This window comes from Patagioenas fasciata, chromosome 3 (assembly GCF_037038585.1).
Source record: "Patagioenas fasciata isolate bPatFas1 chromosome 3, bPatFas1.hap1, whole genome shotgun sequence".
Lineage (NCBI taxonomy): Eukaryota > Metazoa > Chordata > Aves > Columbiformes > Columbidae > Patagioenas > Patagioenas fasciata.
Genome location: NC_092522.1, coordinates 38,486,031 through 38,506,441, shown reverse-complemented (window position 1 = coordinate 38,506,441; position 20,411 = coordinate 38,486,031). Strand labels below are relative to the sequence as shown.

Here is a 20,411-nt window from a genome sequence, read left to right as displayed (position 1 = left end):
GCGGTTCCTTACAGTGCTTCTCCCCCAAGCAGCACCCTGCTCCCAGAGAGGTGCAGATCCTCTGAGCACCACGCTCGGGCTCCCAGGTCCCGTTTGGGTCGGAAGTTCTGAAGGGTGAAGAGTTCCTTGGCTTCCCCCGACCCACCAAGGCACCTCGTGGGGCGGGGAGCAGAGGGAGCTGCCGGTGCGCCCGCAGGCCCGGGGGGCAGCATGCCCGTCCCGCCGCTGGCCGCCCCGCTGCTGAGCGCCCTGCTCGCCCGCCTGCTGCCGCTGGCCCGCAAGCGCCTCCTGCCGCAGCTCCGCCGCCTGGGGCGCCGGTTGCGCTCCCGGGAGAGCCGCCAGGCCCTGCTCACCTGCCTGCTCTGCCTCCTCAACCTGCGCAAGAAGGTGGACGACTGACAGAAGCCGGACGGCGAAGGGCAGGGCAGGGCAGGGCGCGGCGGCTCCCTCCCGCCTCCCCTGCCCGCCGAGGAAGGAGGGACCCGGGGAGGGGAGGGAACGCGCCCCGGCGGGGGCGGAGGGTCCGCCCAGGCAGCCGAGGCTGGACGGTCGCCCGCGCCTTTGCCGCTCCGGCCATGGGAGCCGGGCCGCCCCCCGCGCCGCTGCCCCCCGCCGCGGGGCCGCCCCGCTGAGCGCCCCCGAGGGAAGGGGCGGCCCCGGCGCCGCCCGCCCCGGGGAAGGAGCCGGCGCCGCCCGGGCGGTCTCCATCACCGGCGCTCCCGGGCCGCCGGGGTCCCGCGCTGCCGCTGCGCTCCGCGGTGCCCGGGCCGGGCCCCGCGGCTGCCCCCCTGCCCGCCGGCGGCGGCAGGGAGGGCGAGGATGTCCGGTAGCACGGCGAGGAAGGTCCAGCCCTTCACCATCAGCACCAAGCTCTCGCTGCCCAAGTGTGCCGCCGACTTCCCCGGGGACGCCTGCTCCGGCATCGCCCTCGCCTCCGCTCTGGACAACCACCATGGCCTCCGCCGCAGCCTCAACGAGCGCATCTCCCTCTACCTGGCCCAAGCCCGGGCCAGCCCCGCCGTCCCCCAGAGCCAGCCCCACAACCCCAGCCCCGGCGAGGAAGGGGGGACCGACGAGGAGCGACTGAACCGCAACTCCCTCACCCGCTCCATTAAGAAGATCACACTGTCCAACTGGCACGGGGAGGCTGGTGTGGGGAATGCAGGGGGACCCGGGGACCCTGGCCGGACTGGCAGCGAAAGGAACCACAACAACAACAACAGCAGGCCAGGGAAATCTCAGTTCAAGGTAAGTGCTCTCCATACCCTGCTCTCTGCTCTCTCATTTCCCTGCGGTTCCCAGTTCCTGGCTGCCAAGGCACAGATAGGTCCTGGGGAGGCTGTGTCCTGGTAGGCGATCCTTGCTGCCCTGTCCCCACGCCCTCCCGGCAGCACTCACTACAGGTCTCCTGGGGTAGCTGCTTTTCTCCCACATCCCCTCCATGCACTTCTCTGTACTGTAGGCTGGAGGGCAGGAAGTCTTTGTGGATGAGCTGAAGATGAGCTTTCCCTAGGGCTAAGATGACCCAGAAGAGCTCTGCCCCAGAGCGTGGCTATGGAGGGCTCAGCTCGCGGGATGCCCGTGATGATGCAGTTATGTGTGGGGAGCTGGGAACTCGCTTTCCCATTCACTGGAGGGGAAACAGAGACTGGGAGATGGGAAGTGACTCACGAAGGGCCACACAGCCAGGCAGAGCTGAGACAACTCTAGGAGCAAGACACAGGGTTCCCAGCACCCCACCCTTCAGGTCTGAGTGCTAGCAGGCATGGAGATCTGAATTAGTCAGTGCCAGAGCCCAGGAGACCCCCTGTGTGGCTGGGATGGGGCGGAAGGTGGTTTGGAGACCATCACTGGCAAGAGCAAGCAGGAACTCCATGGGATTTAACCCTGACCTGCAACAGCTGGTTTCCCGGCAGGATAGCGCTAGGGAGAGCTGTACAGCCCACTGCCAAAACCCTTGTCTTCATTGCCAATAAAGGCCAGGCATGGCCTCATAAGAGCTGCTGCTTCCTCCGGCACGCAGACAGCTCCTCGCTGGGCAGCGGAGTCTGCGCAGCCCAAGGGGCATCAGCACAAGGGCTCCCCTCTTTCATATAAGGTAGCAACATACGCTCAGAACAGTGGTGTGGTGCAGGACTCTTGAGAGGGTGCCAGGATTGGCCCCTCTTCCCTGTCCGGCCTGGGGGGGTGGAGCTGGGAGGGGAGGACAGGCTACAAGATGGAGCTTTTGGAGGGAGAGACAGAGCCAGAGCACAAGGGGAAGCATGCATTAGGCAGGATGACAGCTGGAGGAGGGAAGAGAACACTGTCCCCTGCACGGGTCATGTTAGGGCTTTCCCAAGCGCATCCCCTGGTTCATGGCTCTCTCCTTCACTCCTGCCCTGTAGGAATGGGGGACTCCTCTGGGATGAGCACAATACAGCCTGAGAGGGTCTGTTCCCACTTGTCTTGCTTGTGGGAAGTCACTGGCATGTTCTCTTCTATAGGAGTACGGCGAGCATACGTGCTGTGTTAATTTTGTTCACAGAGGAGGCAGCTGAGGCTGTTGCACTCATTTCACATGTGGCTTTGTTCATGTTTCGAATTCTGGGGTCCTGCTGGGGAGCGGTTAGGACAGCACCTCACGGATAGTGAGGAAGGCCTTTGGTTGCTGCCAGAGTTTGTTGTTTTGTTGGAGCAAGGACCCAGCTCTGGCCAAAGGGACCACGGAGGAGGGGCAGTCCCAGTGGAGTAGCTCTGTGGGAAGGATGAAGTCATCCTTGTGCCGGCAGCCCTGTTTTCCTGTGGCTGACGGATTGCAAGATGGGGACTTTAAATAAAGCTCCCGCCTCACCTGCAGGCTTCTTTCCCACGGCTAAGCCCTGAGGGGACTCATGAGCTACAGCTGGTGTGGGAGCTGCTGTCTAGAAGAAGGGCTTCCTGGGGTCTTATGCTCTGTAAGCACTTCACGTTTAGCTCCCTGCCATTCCCTAAACAGACATCCAAACCTCCTGGCCTCATGGTTGGTCAAGAAGATGCCTTCTCTTTCTGGCACCCACCTGCCAGAGGTGCTGAGCTCTTGCTGTGCCAGCTGGGCTGTGATTCAGCCTCGCTCCCTGCCCTCTCTTCCAGCTCTGGTTGGGGTGTTGTGGGGTAGTCCTGTGCCCTGTCCTCTGCATCCACCAACCAGACTCTGCAGCCCCCTTGAAAGGTCCAGTGGTGCTGGTCTCCCAGGGTTGTTGGTCTGTTTGATGGGCTCTGAGACCTTCTGGTTGTAGCAGCTCTAGTGTGGGGGGTAATGCCATCTATGTTTGAATTCTCCTTCAGTCCTGCAGAGATGGTAGGAAGCCACTTTCTGTGCAGGTGTGGGAGTCCTGCTTCACTTGGGTTGGTTCCCCTTGCACACTGTCACTAGTCTGGAATGGTTCGAGCAGTGGTGGGCTGGGTCCAGCTCTGTGTGACCTATGACCCCATTTGTTGTGGTCTCAGAGAAAACCAGGAAGGGGGGGATCACATGTTGCCTTCTACCTTGTGCTGCCCTGTGCACGCTTGGATGGCTGTTATAGAGACAACAAGGTGGCCCTTGGGTGGGACTGGAAGGAGGTCCTGAAATTGGCCTGCAATATTCAGCGGCCCAAGAAAAGATCCACCCATAGAGGATGAGAGTGACTGCCCTTGTGCATGATCCAGACAATCCCACGCACCTCTCCTCCTGGCGTTGGGTTCTGTTAAGGATAAGGTAACGTGGAGTTCATCCTGGACCTCCTCTTTGTGCCTGGCTGCAACTCCTGAACTTCCTTCCTCCTGCTTCTCCTGTTCCTGGTCCTGAGGGAGCCCTTCCCTGCGAGTCAGCCGCCCCCTTAACTCTTGCTTCCCAGACAGGCCAAGGTCAGGGATCAGCAGCTGAGAGGACTCAGATTCCTGCCCGTGGGGTTATTGTCCTTCTGTACCCTTGTGCCTCTACCCTGCTTTCCTAGAGATGAGTGGTGGGGCTGACCTTGAGCGTCCTTAGGTGACCTGGGGTGACCACTGAATGGGTTTCTGCTGTCTTTGAAGTCAATTCAAGGGGAAAATGGGTGCGTGTGTGTGAGTGAAGGTGGAGAAGGCGCTGAGCAAAGCAAGCTTAGGAGCTCTTGCCGTGTGCTCAATGTGTGGTAGGAACCACAGGGGCTGCCTGGAGGAACCTGTCCTGGATGCCTAAGGAAGGACGGCCAAGCAGTGTCTGTGTACCGCTGGCAGCCTCCTCTGATCAGGGCAGGGGCAGGCAGGGGCACGCTCCTTTGTCCCCTTGGCTGCTGGGACAGTAAAGCACTTCCAGGCTCATGGCTGTGCCTTCTCCTCTCTAGGTTTTCCTCAGGAAGGATGTGGATGTGGAGGATGAGCAGCAGGAGACCGGGAGTCCCCGGGCCGATGGTTTCTGCTCTCCAGTGGACAGAGGTTCTCCCTTCCATGCGGTATGTCCCACTGCCCTCACCTATTAGAGAGTCTGACCCCAAGGGTGCGGCTTGGGGCTGAGCAAGCAAGAGTGGCCACTGATCATTGCCTGGGTGTGGATTTTGATGCAGCCTTGCTGCTCTAAATGAGCAACAGGACAAGCTGGGCATGGGCAAGGGAACAACCCCCAGGCCAGCACCCAGAGATTTTATCACATCCAAGAGAAACTGGGTTATGGGTTCCTTCAGCCCTGGACATGTCAGGAGATGGAAGATCCTGGAGTCACAGGAGGGCCTGAGAATCTCTGTTGCTATTTAAAAAAAAAAAAAAAAAAAAAAAAGAGGATTTCTCTAATTCTTGTGGTTAGGCAGAAAGGCTTTGAAAAGCGATTCCTGTGCCGTCAACGGGGCAGCACATGCCAGAGTGCTTAGAGAGCCTGAAAGTTGCCCAAACCCTGCTTGCTGCTCTGCAGGCTCCTGGGAGATTGCACCCTGATGGGCTCAGGGGCAGCTGGGACACCACGGGGCAGCTTGCACCAAGGTCACTCGGGGAGAGAGGGCTATCCCAGCCCCTTCCCAGGAGCAACTTCTACCAAGTGACAGGAGGCAGTGAGCTCTGTGCCTTCAGGTTTCTCTTGAAGATGCTCAGGCTCCTCTTTGCCACCAATTAGTGTGCAGTCAGGTCCCTGTCCCTGGGCAGCAGGGTGGGAACTGAGTTCCCCGGGTGGCTGTGCTGTCCCCTGGGCTGTGTGCAGCTGGGCCTGGGGCTGAGTTTGGAGTGGGGCCAGCACTTTTGCTGGCTGACCTTTGCCATCACCTCTGGCAGAACTGGAGTCCTGACAGAGGGTTTTGTCAGCGCTGGCTGCTTGGGAGGCCAAGCCCAAGAGGCAGATGCGGCGCTTCCTGTCCCCTTGCCACTGCTGTCTTGGGATGGGGTTCTCCGGGTGCCCCTGAAGGAGCGGTGGGCTGAGCTTGTCAGGGACCTGCCCCATGGTCCTCCCATCCCATCACCTGGCAGTGTCTCCTGGGATGACACCGAAAGGGTGCTGCAGACACAGATGCTTCTCGCAGGGGTGTGCAGCCTCAGGCTGGGTGGGCAACAAGTGCCACGTCTGCCTCAAAAGTGGGTGTGGGGACCAGCCTGGGTGCTGGGTGCCATCCCACCAGCCTGGAGTAGTCCAGCACCTAGGGACAGCCTGGTGACCTACTGCTGGGGCTGCAAAAGCCATCAGCATGGCCTCGGGGGACCCATGCCTTGGGGTCCTGGGAGAGAACCCCAAATATGTCAGTGGAGGAGTGGGATTAGGGATGAGGCTGGCTGACATACTTCATTTGGTTTTCCGAAACACTCCTAGGAGGTGATGGGGAGGGGTCACTGGGGCAGCACACTGACTCCCTCCACCTCTGCCTATCCCAGCTGGCAGGACCTTTGTTATCATCACCCCGGAAAGAGAGCCCCAAGGGCAAGGAGCTCACAGCCGCACTGAGATGCACTGTGCAAAGCAGCGCAAGAGCATCCCCCCTCCTAGACCCGAGCCCTCTGGTAGCCCAGTTCAACCGGGAGATGCTGCAGGTGAGGCCAGCTGGGGCACCTGCCCGAGGGGCTGTGCGGGGAGCCTTTCATGTGAGCTGCGGGGTGGGGTGCGCGCTGGGGAGGGCTGAACTCCCGGCCCCGAGCGAAGCCGTGGTTGTGGCATGAGATCATGTTTGGCCGCCTCTCCCTGGCTGTCAGCCCCAGGGAGAGGGGGTCAGCCTGCATCAGGGCCCTGCTTCCTCCCCACGTGCGCATGCTCCTCCCATCCCTCCTCCTCCTCCTCCTCCCAGCCCCTGTCCTTCCTCGCAGCATGGGAATGGGGATGGTGCAGGGAGGCTGCTATCATGCATGCTCGGTAGGGTACATGGGTGCTTATACAGGGGAGATGAGCATGAGAAGAGGAGATGCTACATGCAGGGGTGTCCCATACAGAGACCAGCAGTCTGACCTGCAGCGAGGGGCCCAGCTGCTTCTGCTGGGCTGGGGCAGGCAGATGCTGGAAAGAGGCGAGATGCCGCTTGTCTTCCTGTCTTCGTCACCACTCTTGCCATACTGAGCCTCTTTGCTGGTCTGTTCTTGCTCAGAGCGAACGGGTTGCGAGCTGAAAGGGTGACCTCCGGTCCATGTTGTGGCTTTGGAGGGGTTTGGGCTTGCGTCCCCAAAGCCTCGTCCTTGGGGCTTTGGCAGAAACATCCAGCCACGTGGCTTTTGCCACCTTGCAGGCAGAGGGCTGGGTGCGCAGCAAGCTGCGGGACCTGAAGGATGGCTGCGACCTCCGGGACTGGGAGGAGGTGGCTCAGACCCTGCAGCGGGACATGAAGGATTTTGAGAACACACTGATAAAGCTCAACCAGGTCAGGCCAGGTGGTGGCACAGCTCCCATTCCCCTCAGCACCCATGTCCCAGGGCTCTCCACAGTGGGGGGTGCTTGTGAGCCCATGATGCTGAGCACGTCCCTTGGTGCCACAGATGGGCGAGCAGCTGATGTGGCGGGCGAGCCCCAGCACCGAGGGAGTGCGGAGGCAGCTGCTGGCCCTGCGAGACCAGTGGCAGCTCCTGAAGCAAACAGCTGCCAGCCAGAGCAAAGCCCTGGGGGGGCTGCGGAGCCTGCAGAACTTCAACAGGAAAGCTGAGCAGCTGGAGGCGTGGATCAGGCACAAGGTGCGGGGCGTGGGGAGCCCAGTCTGGGGAGGGGAACAGCCTGGCTGCTCCCCACCTTCTCACACCCTTCCCTGGCCCAGGAGGAGAAGCCCTCCCTGGCAGCCCTTCTGCAGGAAAGCCCGGACAAGATCCAGCTCACCCGCCGCATCCTCGACTTGAAGCAGGTGAGAGGCTGCTGGGAGGCTGCTGGCATTCTGGGGAGCCCTGAACCCTGCCAGCCTTGGGGTCCCAATGCTGGGGTACAGGTCTCTGAGATGGGGGTTGGAGGGACAGCCAGGAGATGCTGATGTCTGTCTCTGCTTGGGCCAGGAGGAGCAGCAGTTCCAGAACCTGCATGAGGAGCTGAACAGCTTGGCCCAGAAGCTGGAGAAACAAGGCAAAAGTGAGAGCAGGAGCATCTCAGCCCGGCGCAAGCACCTCAACAAAATGTGAGTGGAGGACACAGAGGCTAAGCAGGGATGAGCTGGGCAGCAGGAGCTGATGTACTGGGAGGCAGGATCTCCCACAAATCTCTTGCCTGCCTCCACTCAACCCAGCTCTGCATGGCTCCCCAGGGGGAACCCTTCATCTCTTCCTCTGCACCCATGCAGGTGGCTGCGGCTGCAGGGGACCCTGAAAGAGCATCACGAGGCTCTGCAGCTGGCCCTGGAGGTGGCTGCCTTCCTCCAGCAAGCAGATACCCTGCTGGGGGCCATCCATGCCAAGGTACTGGCACTAGACCTGGGGTCAGCCTGGTGCAGGGCTATTACAAGGCCATAGTGAAACTGAGCGGGCAGCACCTCGCTCTAGTCCCCTGCATGGGAGTTGCTGTGGTCCCAGCGCCCTCAGCCTGGGGCTCAGGGAGAGAACTGGGGAATGGAGCCTGATGTAAGATGGCGAGCCAGAGCAGCAAGCTCAGCTTTGCAGTGTCCTTTCTCCCGGAGCTGATGGCAGGGCCCCATCCTCCTTCCGCCACTTACTGCAGCTTCTCCTTACAGCAGAGGAATGTCTGCGGTACGGGGAATCCAGGGGAGGGTGAGCCAGGTCGGGATCGGGACGTCAGGGACATAGCCAGCCAAGTGATGGTAAGTCCAAGGCTCTGCCTCGTCCTCAGAGCCCTGGGGAGCATCCTGATGGAGGGGGAGATGTGTGCCTTCCCGGGTCAGCATCGACACCAGCGGGGCTGGGGGCCCAATGGATACCCTGTGGCCATGTGGGGTGGCTAGGGCTGTGTGATGGACGCAGAAGCTGCCTCAGGGGCAGCAGGGCACCGGGCATGGTATCTACCACCTCTCCTGCAGGGCTAGTGGTGGGTTGCCATCACGCACTCACACTGCAGCTGCGGTGGCTTGTCCCTCACCAGCCTTGCCATCGCTCCCTGGCTGCTCTCTCCTCCAGATGCTGGATGTGACTGTGTCTCAGCTCCTCAGCCTGCAGCCCAGCCTGGCAGCCCGAGTGGTCCCAAAGCACCGAGATGTCAAGGAGAGCTGGACACAGCTCCAGCAGGCGCTGAGGTAGGGCAGAGCCTGGCAGGAGCCCCAGGGCCTCAATCCTTGGGGAAAGACTTGGGTTAACCCCTGGAAGGCTCTCTGGGGCACCAGCTCCACTTAAGGTCTCTCTTTTCTCCATTCTCTGCTCCCCTGGGCCTCTCTTGTGCCCCTTTCCCAGGACGGAGAAGGCTCCAGCACTGGTGAGCAGTTCCCCGAGGCGTGAAGCTGTGGCTCCAAGCACGGAGCCCCGAGCAGATGGTCACAGTCATGGGATCATGGGGAAGGAAGCAGGAGACAAATGGGCAAGAGGCCCTGGGAGCATGGTGAGCATGGATGTCAGCCTTCTTCCAGCACCTCCACCATGGGAAGGTGTGGGAGCTTGTGGGAACGTGTTGCACACTTCGTACTGGCAAAGGAGGAATGGAAGCCTTTGTGCCGTAGGTGCTGAAGAATGTGCCAGAGAAGGTGGCAGAGCGTGGGAGAGGTGAGGAGGGCAGCCCTGTCTCTCCAGCAATGGGGCAGCCCCCTCATGGAGGGGACAGCAAAAGGTACTGGCTTGTGGAAGTGGCTGTGGGGAGCAGGATGGAGCTGGGAGGGATGGGGTTCCTCCATACAAGGGGCAAGCTGGCCTGACAGTCCCCATCTCTGCAGGAGGAGGAGAGAGGCTGAGGCTGAATGGGGGATGCAGCAGCTGGAGGCCCAGGTGCAGGACATCTGCCCGGCAGTGAATGTGGTAATGCTCCCTAAGAGTCCCCTTTGCTTCCAGCCCGGTCTGGGGAGCCAGTGTTGCAGGGAGAACCCCCTGCCCTGACCCCCTCTGGCTGCTTGTGGGCATGCACACTTGTGGCCCTGTTCTGGGCACTAATGCACCATGTCTCCCCACTTCTCAGCAGATGGTGTCACCGCACAAGAAGAACACGGGTCCCAGCATCCCCCCATGTCCAGTGGGGAATGTAGAGAGCCTGGAGGCAGCTCAGACACAGCGGGAGCTCCTGAACTCCAGTTCTAGCCCTGGAGCTGTGGTCCTGGTGAGCACCCTCGAGTGTGGGATGTGGGATGCACACCAGGCAGGGCACATCCTCAACAGCCTCCCTGCCTCCTAGGAGGGGCAGGCACCAGGGGGGCCCCCAGGGAGCCCACAGGTGGAGGCCATGCTGCAGGAACTGGGAGAGCTGTGGGAGGACCTGCAGAGGAAACACCAGGAGAATGGCACCATGCTGCGGGAAATCGATAAGGTACGTGGAGGCAGGGCTGGGGTGGGAACAGGGGCATACCCTGGTTGCAGTAGCTTGCTGGGGCTTGGCAAGTGAGGCTGGTGCCCATGAGGACAGGATCTGCAGTGTTGGCACCGCCATCTCTGGCCAGGCTTACAGCCTATGCACTGCTCCAACTGTGCCACCCGAGCTGCCAGCACCCAGGGTACATGCAGTGCGATGGCAGTGTGGCTTTTACTTCCCCTCCATGGCTCAGAGCCAGGCTGATGGACTCCCCACTCTCCCTGCAGGCATTGAGGCTGGTGGGCGAGCTGGACCAGGCTGAGCGGTGGCTGCAGTCTGTGGCTGGGTCCCTCTCAGAGCCAGCCACCATGAGAAGCCCAGCAGAGCTGCGCCAGGACCTGGAGGAAACGGGCCAGTTGGAGAGGCAGCTTGTGCTCTGTGGCTTCAAGCTCCAGGCACTGCGGGAGGAGGCGGTGGGAGAGCCACCCACCGAGCATGACGGGGCAAGGAAGATGCAGAGGAAGGTGGAGATGGTGGAGGAGAAGTGAGTCCCAGGGGAAGGTGCCTCCTCTTTGGTCTCTGGGAAGGGCAGACAGGAGAATGCTCACCCCAACAAGGTGAAGAGGCTGCTGGCACTTGTGACAGGCACCTGTCCTTGCAGGTTGGCACACGTGCAGGCAGCCCTGCGACGCCGGGCGGCAGACCTGCGTGACTCCCTGGTGCTGTCTGAGTTCCTCCAGGACCTCCAAGAGGAGGAGGCACGGAGCCAACAGGGACCTACAGCGGTGAGCAAAGGGGCCAGATGTCCCTTGAGATCAGCCAGCACCTGGGACTGGCCCAGGGGTTGGTCTGTGGCTGGCAGAAGGACCCCATTGATGCCTCCCTCTGGCCCAGCTGCCTGGGGTCGTTCCCCAGTTCCCTCACGCCCAGTGTTTCTGTTGGCTTCAGCCAGGGAGCGGGCATTGTGGCTCGCAGGGGTCTTTTCCCCTGCTCTCGGCCCAGGCCAGGCAGCCGTCAAGCAACAAGGACATGAGCCACCCCTTGGGAGACCTGCAGGAGGCTGTGCAGATGCTGAATGATGCAGCGAAGGAGCGGGAGCGGGTCATGGAAGTGGCAGCGGAGACGGAGAACCTGGGGCGCCTGGTAGGAGCTGGAGGCAGGGGGTCTGGCAGCTGTGTGGTCTGCCTGCAACTGGACATGCTGGCTAGTTGGGACGGGGCACACACCTTGGCTGGCCCCAGTGGGACACAAAGGTATTGGGATGCATTAGGACTGCTCTGTGAAAGGCGGATATCCCCATCCCTCCCGTGGCTGGTGCTCCCTGCCCTTTTGCATGCACGTAGCAGAGTGCCCCCAGGCTGGGGTGGGCTGGAGCCACATGGTGAGTAGTGGCATAGGGGATCCTATGCCAGGGCTCATCTCTCTTTCTCCCACACTTCCCATCCAGGTGGCAGAGGTTTCCCCATGCCTGGAGGCCCTTCGATGCAGAGCCGAGGCGCTGGCTCGCGACACTGCCCAAGCAGAGAGTGGCTTCACTGCGGTGAAGAGCGAGAAGGACCTGCAGGGGCTGCAGGGCTTGCTGAGCCAGCAGCAGGAGATGGAGGTGAGACTCGGGGAGCACTGTGTCCAGCTGTGCCCATGGCAGGGAGGTGTCACAGCTGGTTAGGGCTGTCCCAGGGAGGTGCTGGACCTCCTGGGGCCCAGGTGTTGTAAGCCTTGGCACATGGCAGTGGCCTGGGCTGGAGTTTTCTAGTGGAGCCAAGCCCTACCGCACTCCACTGCCCTCTGCCAGCGTGGGCCAGGCAAGAGGATGGAGCCTGTGCAAGCTCCTGTGTGCCAGCACATGGCTGCCAGCAACTTGCTCATCTTCCCACTGATGGCGAGGTGAATCAGATGGGCAGAGTGGGGAAAGCAGGCAGCCCTCTGCTCTGCCCATCCTCCCCACCAAGGGTGGCTCTGCCCATTCCCCACAGCCCCTGTGCCAGCGTCCTCCCCTCCCTCCCTGCATCCTGGGGTGCAGGGAAATCCAGACTGGGCACAGAGGGGTTGGATGCATCCTGAACATTTTCTGCCTTTAGCGTGTGGTGTCAGAAACCCTGCAGGGGCAGCTGGAGGAGCTGGAGAGGGCAGCTGCCCACTTGCAAGAGCTCTGCCCTGCTCGGCTGTGCCCCATCAGCCGGGAGGTGGAGGGGACACTGCAGGCCTGGACACAGCTGCGGGAACTGCTGCAGGAAACCCGGGCTCGGGTGCAGCAGGCAGGCCGTCTGCGACACTTCTTCAAGGACTACTTAGCCATGATGTAAGTGGCCACGAGCCATTGGGATTGCTTCTGCGATAGTTGGGGGGAGCTGGTGAGAGTATGGCATTGCCGGAGTACGGGGTGCTGGTACGGCCTGCCTGCTGTGGGGCGGCCCCATGGCATCTTGCCCTTTCCCACCAGGCTTGTCACTACCCCAGCGAGCTGCTTCCAGCCATCTCTGAGCATGGGAATGGCTTCCCGGAGCCCTGCAGGGCTGAGGAGAGGCTGGGTCATTCCTCAGCCCCCCTCAACCCATCTTTCACGTGCACACAGCTCCTGGACGGAGGACACGCGGGCTCAGATCTTCTCTGAAAGCCCAAGCGGCCATGGCGTCCAGGAGACTCCATGTGAGGAGCTGGAGAGGAGGATTGAAGGGAAGCTAAAAGAGTTTGAGGTGCTGGCAGCATCGGGGCAGCAGCTGGTGTCTGAGGAGCACTACCTGAGTGCGACAGTAAGGATGGGGAAAATGGGGTCGGGGAAACCCTTAGCAGCCCCCAGAATCCTCTGGGGGCAGTCCTTGGAGGAGAGAGCAAGGTGTGGGTGCAGAGCCTCAGTGAGCAGTATGGGACCAGCCCCACATCCCAGGGGCTGCTCAAGCCAGAGAGGCATTTTGACTAGCAGTTGATGCTGAGACCTGAGGTGATGTGACTATATCTCACTCACAAACACTTCCTAAACTGCTCCATAGTGAGGTGTCCTGGTAGGCCAAATGTCCCTGGGCCAGGGGTCCTGCAGGTTGCCCAGCATCTCTCCTCCCTTCAGATAAAGGAGCGCTTGGAGGAGCTGCAGAGCATGCTGGGCTGGGTGCTGGTGCGCTGGCGAGCACAGAGGCATCAGCGGGACCCAGGGAGCAAGCAGGAGGACAGAAGGGACCAGGAGAGCCCCTCTGGCATGTCCCCCACTGGCCACGTGAGTACCCAGCTGTGTTGAGACTGTCGGGGAGAAGGACCAGCCTCAAGGCTGAGGGTAGCAGAGGCACCAGACCGAGTGGGTGATGCAGAAGTAGGGGAGGGATGTGTGCCATTACCTCTGGGACTCTCTGTGGTTCAGACAGGGCAAAAGAGAAAATTGCCTTGAGAAGATGCTGGGCCTTGGCAACCCTTCCTCAACATTGTGTCTCTTGCCTTTCTTCCCAGGAGCAGCATGTCCCTTGTGCTGAGCCTCGGCCAGAGGGCATCCTTAGCCCAGTGGAGTTCAAACCCTGCTCCCTCCTAAAGCCCTTGCAAAGATCGAAGCCATGGCTGCCAGAGGGAATGGCTGTCTCCCCACCGGCATCGCCCCTCTCAGGTGCGCCATCAGGAGTGGAGCAGAGCTGTGGGGAGCGCAGCAGCTCAACACCCCACAGTGCAGGACCCCCCAAGGAGGCTGTCATCTGGGATCCCACCGAGACCTCCACGCTGCTGCTGCCGCCACGGGGCCCTGGTGGGCTTGGGGGGACTGTCAACCTCATCCTCAGCATCGGCAAAAAGGGCGAGAAGAAAAAGGCACGGCCAGTGGCCGGCAGTGAGCGGCTGGGGGAGGAGGCACTGTGGACGGTACGTGGGGGATTGGTAGGTGGCTTCAGCAGAACCATGGTTGAGCACACAGCGCTCCTGTCCCATGGCTGGCCACCGCCATGCCGCCAGGGCAGCTCCCCACAGCTGTGTACCCTCGCAGGCTGGGAGGCTTTGAGGGCTGCAGGGTAGCCCCCATGCTGGGACCCCCTTGGACTGTTTCCAAGCAAGCTGTTGGGGCTGTGTCAGTCCCAGGAAAGGTACCTTTGGCTCTGCCAATGCCAAGTGATGCCCAAGGGCTGAGGACCAGCTTGCACCATCTCCTCTGCCTGCACTGTCCTGCTGTGGCTCCTCGCCTGCTCTGTCCTCAACTCCGTGTCTCTCTCTCCTGCCGCTCAGCTCCATGCCACTAAACCCTCAAGCTGTAAAACCTTTTGGAAGCGTTGCCAGGGGCTTTTAGGAAACACTTGGGGTAGTTTAAAGAGAAAAAGAGAGCCGCCTCGCCAGCTTGTGGAAGAGGTAATGTCCCCAGGGAGGCTGCATGCCGGGCAGAGTGGCTGCATGACGTGAACCCGCTGCTACCAACCCTCCTGGCCGTGCCACTGTACCCTGCCGCTGGTGGTCACTTGGGAGAGGGGAAACCCTCCCAGTGCCACAGGCTACAGAGTGTGGGTGCCAGGACATGTAGTGAAGGGACTCAGATGGGGCTGGCTGCAGTTTTACCCTCCTAAGTAAGTGGTTTTGGTGACCATGAGACACAGAGCAAGCTGGCAGCTCCATTGCTGGGAGCAGCAGCAGCCCCTTGTGCAGCTGGCTTTAGGAGGCAAGTGTGGATGAGACCATGTGAGGGTTGCATGTTTTGAGGGGTGCTTGCTCTGGGTTGCATGGCTTGTAACCCCAGGGCTGGGAGCCTGGTATTTTTTTGGGGCTTGCATCCATTCATTGCTCTGGAGCCCACACAAAGGGCTGTGTGTGAGGAGTCCGGAGGGCAGCCATTGCTGGACCCCTTCTGCAGCTGAGCTGGGTAGCCTGAGGGGCAGGGTAGGGGGCTGGAGAGGCCAGAGGGTATCGAGGTAGGGCAAGGGGCTGCTGGACTGCCAGGAGGGTTTTGGTAATGGGCACCCTCCAGCCTAAGGGATACAGGGGGGACACTGCTCCAGCTCCTGCAGTCAGAACACTTTGCTTTCATCCTTGCAGCTGTGGAAACTCAGGAGAGGGGCTGCAGCTGGGCTGGAGAGGGTGTCTGCAGGCAAGAGGAGGGGAAAGTAATATGATAAGCCCCTGCCCTTGCATTCACCTGTTCTGCTGCTTGGGCGCACACAGGGATGGCAGGGATGGGTAGCAGTGACTGCTATGTCTCAGTAGCCACCCAAAAGTGGTGGATTGGACGGCAGCAGTGACAGGGGAGAGCTGTAGGCTTTTGGAGTAAAGTAGCACCTGCTGTACCACACCTGGGGGCCTCCGTCATTGGCAGAGGTTCCCCTGCCTGCCTCATCTTTGTCTGCACTGAGGTGGGAGCAGCCTCGGGGGGCTGAGGTGGAGCCATGCCACTCCCAGCTCAGGGTGGCGAGGCTCTGGGCATGGGGGTCACCCCCCTCTCCTTCTCTGTATCCACAGGCACAGGTGGAGACTGGGAAAACCTCCATCTTGAAGCGGCCGCCAGCCATCACCCGCCACGCTCCGGCATCCAGCAGTGGGACGCCCGCCACCTCTCACACCCTGCCCAAGGCTGGGGCCGGATCCCTCTTCAACAGCCTGCAGCGGCGGGAGCGGGCAAGGGCTGAGCAGGCTCGGCTGCTGACTCTGCAGGGCATCATGGGCTCCAGCTCCCTGCAGCCTGCGCCTGAAGAGTGCCACGGCCCCAGCAACACATGGCCTCAGAAGTGCGGCCGGAGGAAGGGGGGCCCAGGGGCGGCTGCTCCTGGACCCCAGCTTGGGGAGCTGCTGCTCTACGTCAGGAACCCACTGGTGAGGGACATTGAGGCCGAGTGTGCAGCGGGCCCTGGGAACCCCTGCCTCTCCACCCCAAAACCCACATGCCCACATGTTTCCCTGGGCTCTGTGCTCAGCCTGGAGCTGCCCAGGGATGTGGCAGTCCTGGGGTGCCACCGAGGGGTGGTGGTGCAGCGAGAGGAGGCAGAGGGGCAGGAGCAGAGGCAGGGTGAGGGAGTGAGGCAGTGGGATCCTGTGGGCAGGCATGGGGCTGGATGGCAGGAGGAGGTGGATGTGGATGGGCACAGACCCCAGGGGCCTGATGAGGGCCTGGGGATGTCCCCCAAAGGCGAGGGAGGAACGTGGTTCGAGGAGGTGAGCTTCAACCCCAGCTACAGCCAGCACAGGGCACACCGTGCCAGGGAGGGGTGCTGGAGCCCGCAGCGCCCTGGCAGCACCAGTGGAGACCTGGACTTGAGGCCGAGCAGGCCATCCCGTGTCGGTGTGCTGCATCAGTGTGTTGACCAGGAGGGTGATGAGCTGGCTGCCCGACTGGGCCGAGTCGGCAGCCCCAGCACCACCAGCAGGGCCAGACATCATGAAGCCACTCGTCTGGAGCTTGGGCCATCCCTGGCCAGCACCCCAGGCAGGGCAGGAGCCATCCTCAGTGCTGCCTGCACACAGCAGCCAGCTGGAAGTGGCCAGCCCCAGGAGTGCCCGGCTTCCCCTGCTGCCTCCACCCAACTCTCTGTCTTCAAGTGGGCGCTGGGGTCCCCACAGCCCCCCAGCCCTGTGCTGGGCTCTGGGGAGGTTTGCCACCCAGCCCATGGGCAATTTGAGGAAGAGGAGGAAGAGCTGCAGGCCATCTGGGATGGGGCAGGCGAGCAGCACGCACCCAGCCCACCAGCAGGCAGCCGTGCCCGTTGTCGGCGGGGGAGTGGAGCAGACAGCCTACCCAGCCCTGACACCACTGCTGGCGGGCCCCTCATCCTCTCGGCAGCCAACAATGTCCTGGTGGCCAAGTTCACACTTCCCACCGCTGCCCGGCTCCTCCACAGCCCAGGGGGAGAGAAGAGCCCCAACGTGGGGCACAGCAGCAGTGGCAGCCCCAGCAGGCACAGGGAGTCCCCGCGCACAGAAGAGCTGGTGTCCACAGCCCCCCTGGACAGCCCAGGTGCCTGGAATCGGCAGAGGCATGGGGAAGAGAGAGAGACCAGCAAGGTGAGAGCTGTGGGTCAGGGGCTCTCTCTCAGGGACAGGCAAGGGGTCAGGGGACACGCCGGGGCAGTAGCTGGGGTTACCTGCTCCAGCAAATGTGACCTGTGTTTGGAGACTCCCTGACTCAGGTGACCCCTTTGCTTCACCCCAGAAGCCTACAAACAACACAGCCACTGCCCAGGCCAGAAAATGGTTCCTGTTGTCCCATTCCCACCTTGGCATTGCCTGCCAGGGGTGGGTCAGACACACCCCATGCACTCAGGGGCTGAGCTGGCACCGCTGGCCCCAGCACTTTACTTACCCTCTGTCCTCTTGCAGGCTGCCCCTGGTAAAATGGAGTTTCAGATGATGGAAGGGACACTGGAAAGGAAGCATGTGTTGCAGACAGGAGGGAGGAAGGTACGGGCATGGCTGTGGGGCTCCTTTGGAACTGGGGTGCTGGGATGTGGTGGGGTGGCCCAGGTTTTGGGGTGGGAGAGAATCCAGGGATGTTCCTGGTACTACCATGGTAGTGCTGCTGGCCACAGAGGGAGGGCAGAACCCATCAGGGCTGGGGGGCATTTTGAGTGGCAGGGGACCGCTTGTCTTCTCCCGAACTTGTTGGCATCACAGCTGTCCCCTGCTTGTGTTCCGCAGGCCAACTGCCGGGCCTGGGGCCTCTTCCACGCCGTGCTGATGAGACAGACGCTGTGCTTCTACCAGGACCGCAGGGACAGCCTCAAGGTGTGGTGGGGGCAAGTGGGGTGGCACAGCCCCGCAGGAGCAAAGGGAACACTGGAGGGGGATGGCAGTGGCGTGAGGAGGATGGAAGTGGGGTGTCCTTGCCTCTGCAGCTGGGGAGGGAAGCGCCTGCCAACTCTGCTGTTGCTCTTTCTGTTCTCTATGTTGTAGAGCTCTGTGGTGGCCCTTCCCTTGAACCTCTCTGGGGCGATCTGCACCCCAGATGCTGAGTACACCAAGAAGACCAACTGCTTCAGGCTACAGTAAGTCACCCCAACCCAAGGCAGCTGGGGTCTCATAGCTACACCCCCCCACCGTAGGTGGAAGGGGCTTTGCACTGCTGGGTAGGTACACACCAACACCTCCAGTCAGGTCCAGCACAGTCCGGTGCCTAGATTAGGATTTCTTCCTTTCTTTCTCATCTGCTTCCCTTCTTTCCCAGCCTGGTGTGGGCTGTGGTATCTGTACTCCATGTCTGTCTCATTGCTGACTTTTTCTCCCCTCCGCAGGCTGCGGGATGGCTCTGAGTACCTCCTGAGGGCCCCGTCCCAGCCCCTCATGAGTGAATGGGTCTCCAAGCTGCAGCAAAACTCAGGTGAGTAGCCCTTGCTGGCAAAGCAGGGACCTGGCTGTATGTGGTTACCATGGGCATATAGCCCCTGCCAAGCCCTCAGATACACAGAGTGTCAGAAGAGCAGCAGCACAGTGTTGTCTTCTGATTTATGCATGTTCCTAATCTGCCTTGGGAACAGCAGTTCTCTGCCAGGCAGGATTTGGAAGCTTTGTTTTAACACTGCATACACAGTTATAAATCAGGAATAGCACGACTGACGTCAGCAGAGCCTCAGCAGCAAAAAGCCAGTGACAGGAAAATTATAATTGTGCCTCAATCTTCCTTCTTCTCCTGTGTGGAGACTGGAAGCCCCTTGTCTGCCCTCCAGGCGAGGAGATCTATAATACTGAGTTCTTCCTGCTGCTGTACCCATACCCAAGGGGGCTCAGGACCCAACATGAGATCCTGGGCTGGTTGGCAGGACCAAGAGCAGGTGCTACAGCAGGAGGTCAGAGGGGCCAGCCCTGAAGCACAGGTGCCCAGAGCTGGGGCTGACTCAGTGGGATGGTTTTGGGTGCTGTCAGCACCTTGTGGGTTGTTTGCTGTGCCCTCAGGTTTCCCCGAGGTGGATTACTTCCAGGCAGCAGCACAGTGTGTCAAGGGCAGTGCTGGGGGGTAAGTAGCCAAGAGCCAGCCACCTGGGTCTCTCCCATGCTTGCTGTTGCCAGCCAGTCAAGCAGGGCATTGTTGGGCCAGTGTAGTTTGCTAAACCTCTCCTACTTTCCAGTTTCAGCAAGGTCCCCAGCCCTGGGAGCTCCCTCCAAGGACATCATCAGGTCACAACCCCCAAGAGCCAGGAGATCATGGTGCTACCTTGCTTGAATGCCCAGCTGCAGCAGCCTCTGGGCAGCCAAGATGGCCCAGCCGATGGGGCTGTGGCAGCAGCAGGTGACTTTTCTGCCTGACTGGGCTCCTGCTGACCCCCAGCTCCTCTCCCCAGCCCAGAGAGGTGCACGGGAGCCGACTGGGGGAAGCTGAAGGCCGTTGGTCAATCTTGAACTCAGTGGTTTCTGGGCCAGGCGTCCCAGGGGCCCCATGCCTGGGAATGAGACTGGGGGAAGGAGCAGTTACTTCCCTTCATTTCCTGGGATACTGGGATAACCACACATTTCCCTGTCCTCTTCAAGTGGGTGGTGTTCTGTGGTGGCCTTGCCTTGTGACATGTCTCCATTCTGCTTCAGAGGATGCTCGTGGGGCTGGGCACAGGGAGCAGCAGTGGCCACCCAGGGGATCTCCTGGGCTGTGGGACAACAGCTGCCAAGAAGAGGACTATGGGCTGGTGGCCAACAAGAGGAGATCCTACTCTTTCACCTCAGGTACAGCCCTGGTTTCACTGTCACTGCCAGGAGGTGGCACCACTGACCCTGAGGGCAGGCGCAATGGTGCTCCAGCACCCACCCAGTCCCACATTCCTGCATCTTTGACTTGCAGCCCCGCATTTGGGGAGGGCTGGCAGTGCCTGCTGGCACCTTGCCCTCCCCACTGACTGCTCCCTCTTGCAGCCACCTACCAGAAGATCACCCCAGTGCCCGTGCCCAAGGAGCCAGTGGAGGCCGGGAGCAGCTACTCAGTCACGCTGTACATTGGGGAGCAGGCACCAGCCATGCCCCGGGCACGCTGCCACTCCTTCGTGGCCCAGCCGGCGAGCCCACGGGACACACTGGGGGAGAAGACCTCTGGTCCCCCTCGTCCTAAGAACAAATCCGTCTTCAAGAAGTTCTTTGGGAAGAAGGAGTGAGCCTCAGCTGAGGGAGAGAAAAGCCTCAGCCTGCTTTTTATCCTCCTCTCAGGTGCTGTCCTGGCACAGCCTCTGCTCCCAGCACCAGCTCACTGCTTGCTGCCTCTCCGGGGGAGAGAAAGGCTGTGGCAAGTGGCTCCACTCCAGCCAGCCCTGGGGCTGCCCCATGCCCCAGCCACCAAAGCCCCGGCCTCAGCCTGGCACTGAGCACCCCTCCTGCCCCTCTGGGTGCTCTCCCTGGGTGCTGCTGGCTCCGCAGGCGTCTCACTGACACACAGCACAAGCAGGGGTGGGGAGGTGGTTGTTTTTATTAAAAAACAAACAGATGCTTAGTCTGGGAGCTTCTTCCTTGAGCAGTGCCTGCCGTTACATGAGAAGGACTCTGCAAGGTGGTCCCTGCTAAGAGGGGGAAGAACTTCAGATGAGGGGGACCCCTGCAGCAGGCTTTGGTCCTGCTCAGGGAGCCTGAAGTGTCTGGTGCTTCTCACAAGGCACCTGTGGTTCTTCTGTGCCTGCACCCAGCCCAGCTCATCCCATAGGGCATCTGGGCCCCTTTTCTCTGTGGAGGGAGCTTGGCAGGGAAGCTGCTGCCTGCAGAGCAAATC

The 20,411-nt window shown here is 61.1% G+C and overlaps 1 protein-coding gene across 1 annotated transcript; it reads left to right on the top strand.

The window, feature by feature from the left end:
* The first annotated feature begins 401 nt into the window (after positions 1–401).
* LOC136099561 (uncharacterized) lies at positions 402–20,138 on the top strand. Its single transcript, XM_065833905.2, has 33 exons — positions 402–1,248; positions 4,326–4,433; positions 5,830–5,985; positions 6,669–6,800; positions 6,916–7,107; positions 7,188–7,271; positions 7,417–7,535; positions 7,698–7,812; positions 8,085–8,171; positions 8,485–8,600; positions 8,755–8,899; positions 9,018–9,124; positions 9,228–9,309; positions 9,467–9,604; positions 9,680–9,811; positions 10,081–10,337; positions 10,455–10,578; positions 10,742–10,936; positions 11,241–11,396; positions 11,872–12,092; positions 12,366–12,543; positions 12,855–13,001; positions 13,229–13,627; positions 13,985–14,104; positions 15,203–16,738; positions 17,054–17,134; positions 17,372–17,458; positions 17,627–17,718; positions 17,965–18,050; positions 18,623–18,683; positions 18,796–18,956; positions 19,250–19,384; positions 19,571–20,138. The coding sequence occupies exons 1-33, from the start codon at positions 820–822 to the stop codon at positions 19,804–19,806; spliced, it is 6,414 nt and encodes a 2,137-aa protein (XP_065689977.2). The 5' UTR covers positions 402–819; the 3' UTR covers positions 19,807–20,138.
* Positions 20,139–20,411: the final 273 nt, after the last annotated feature.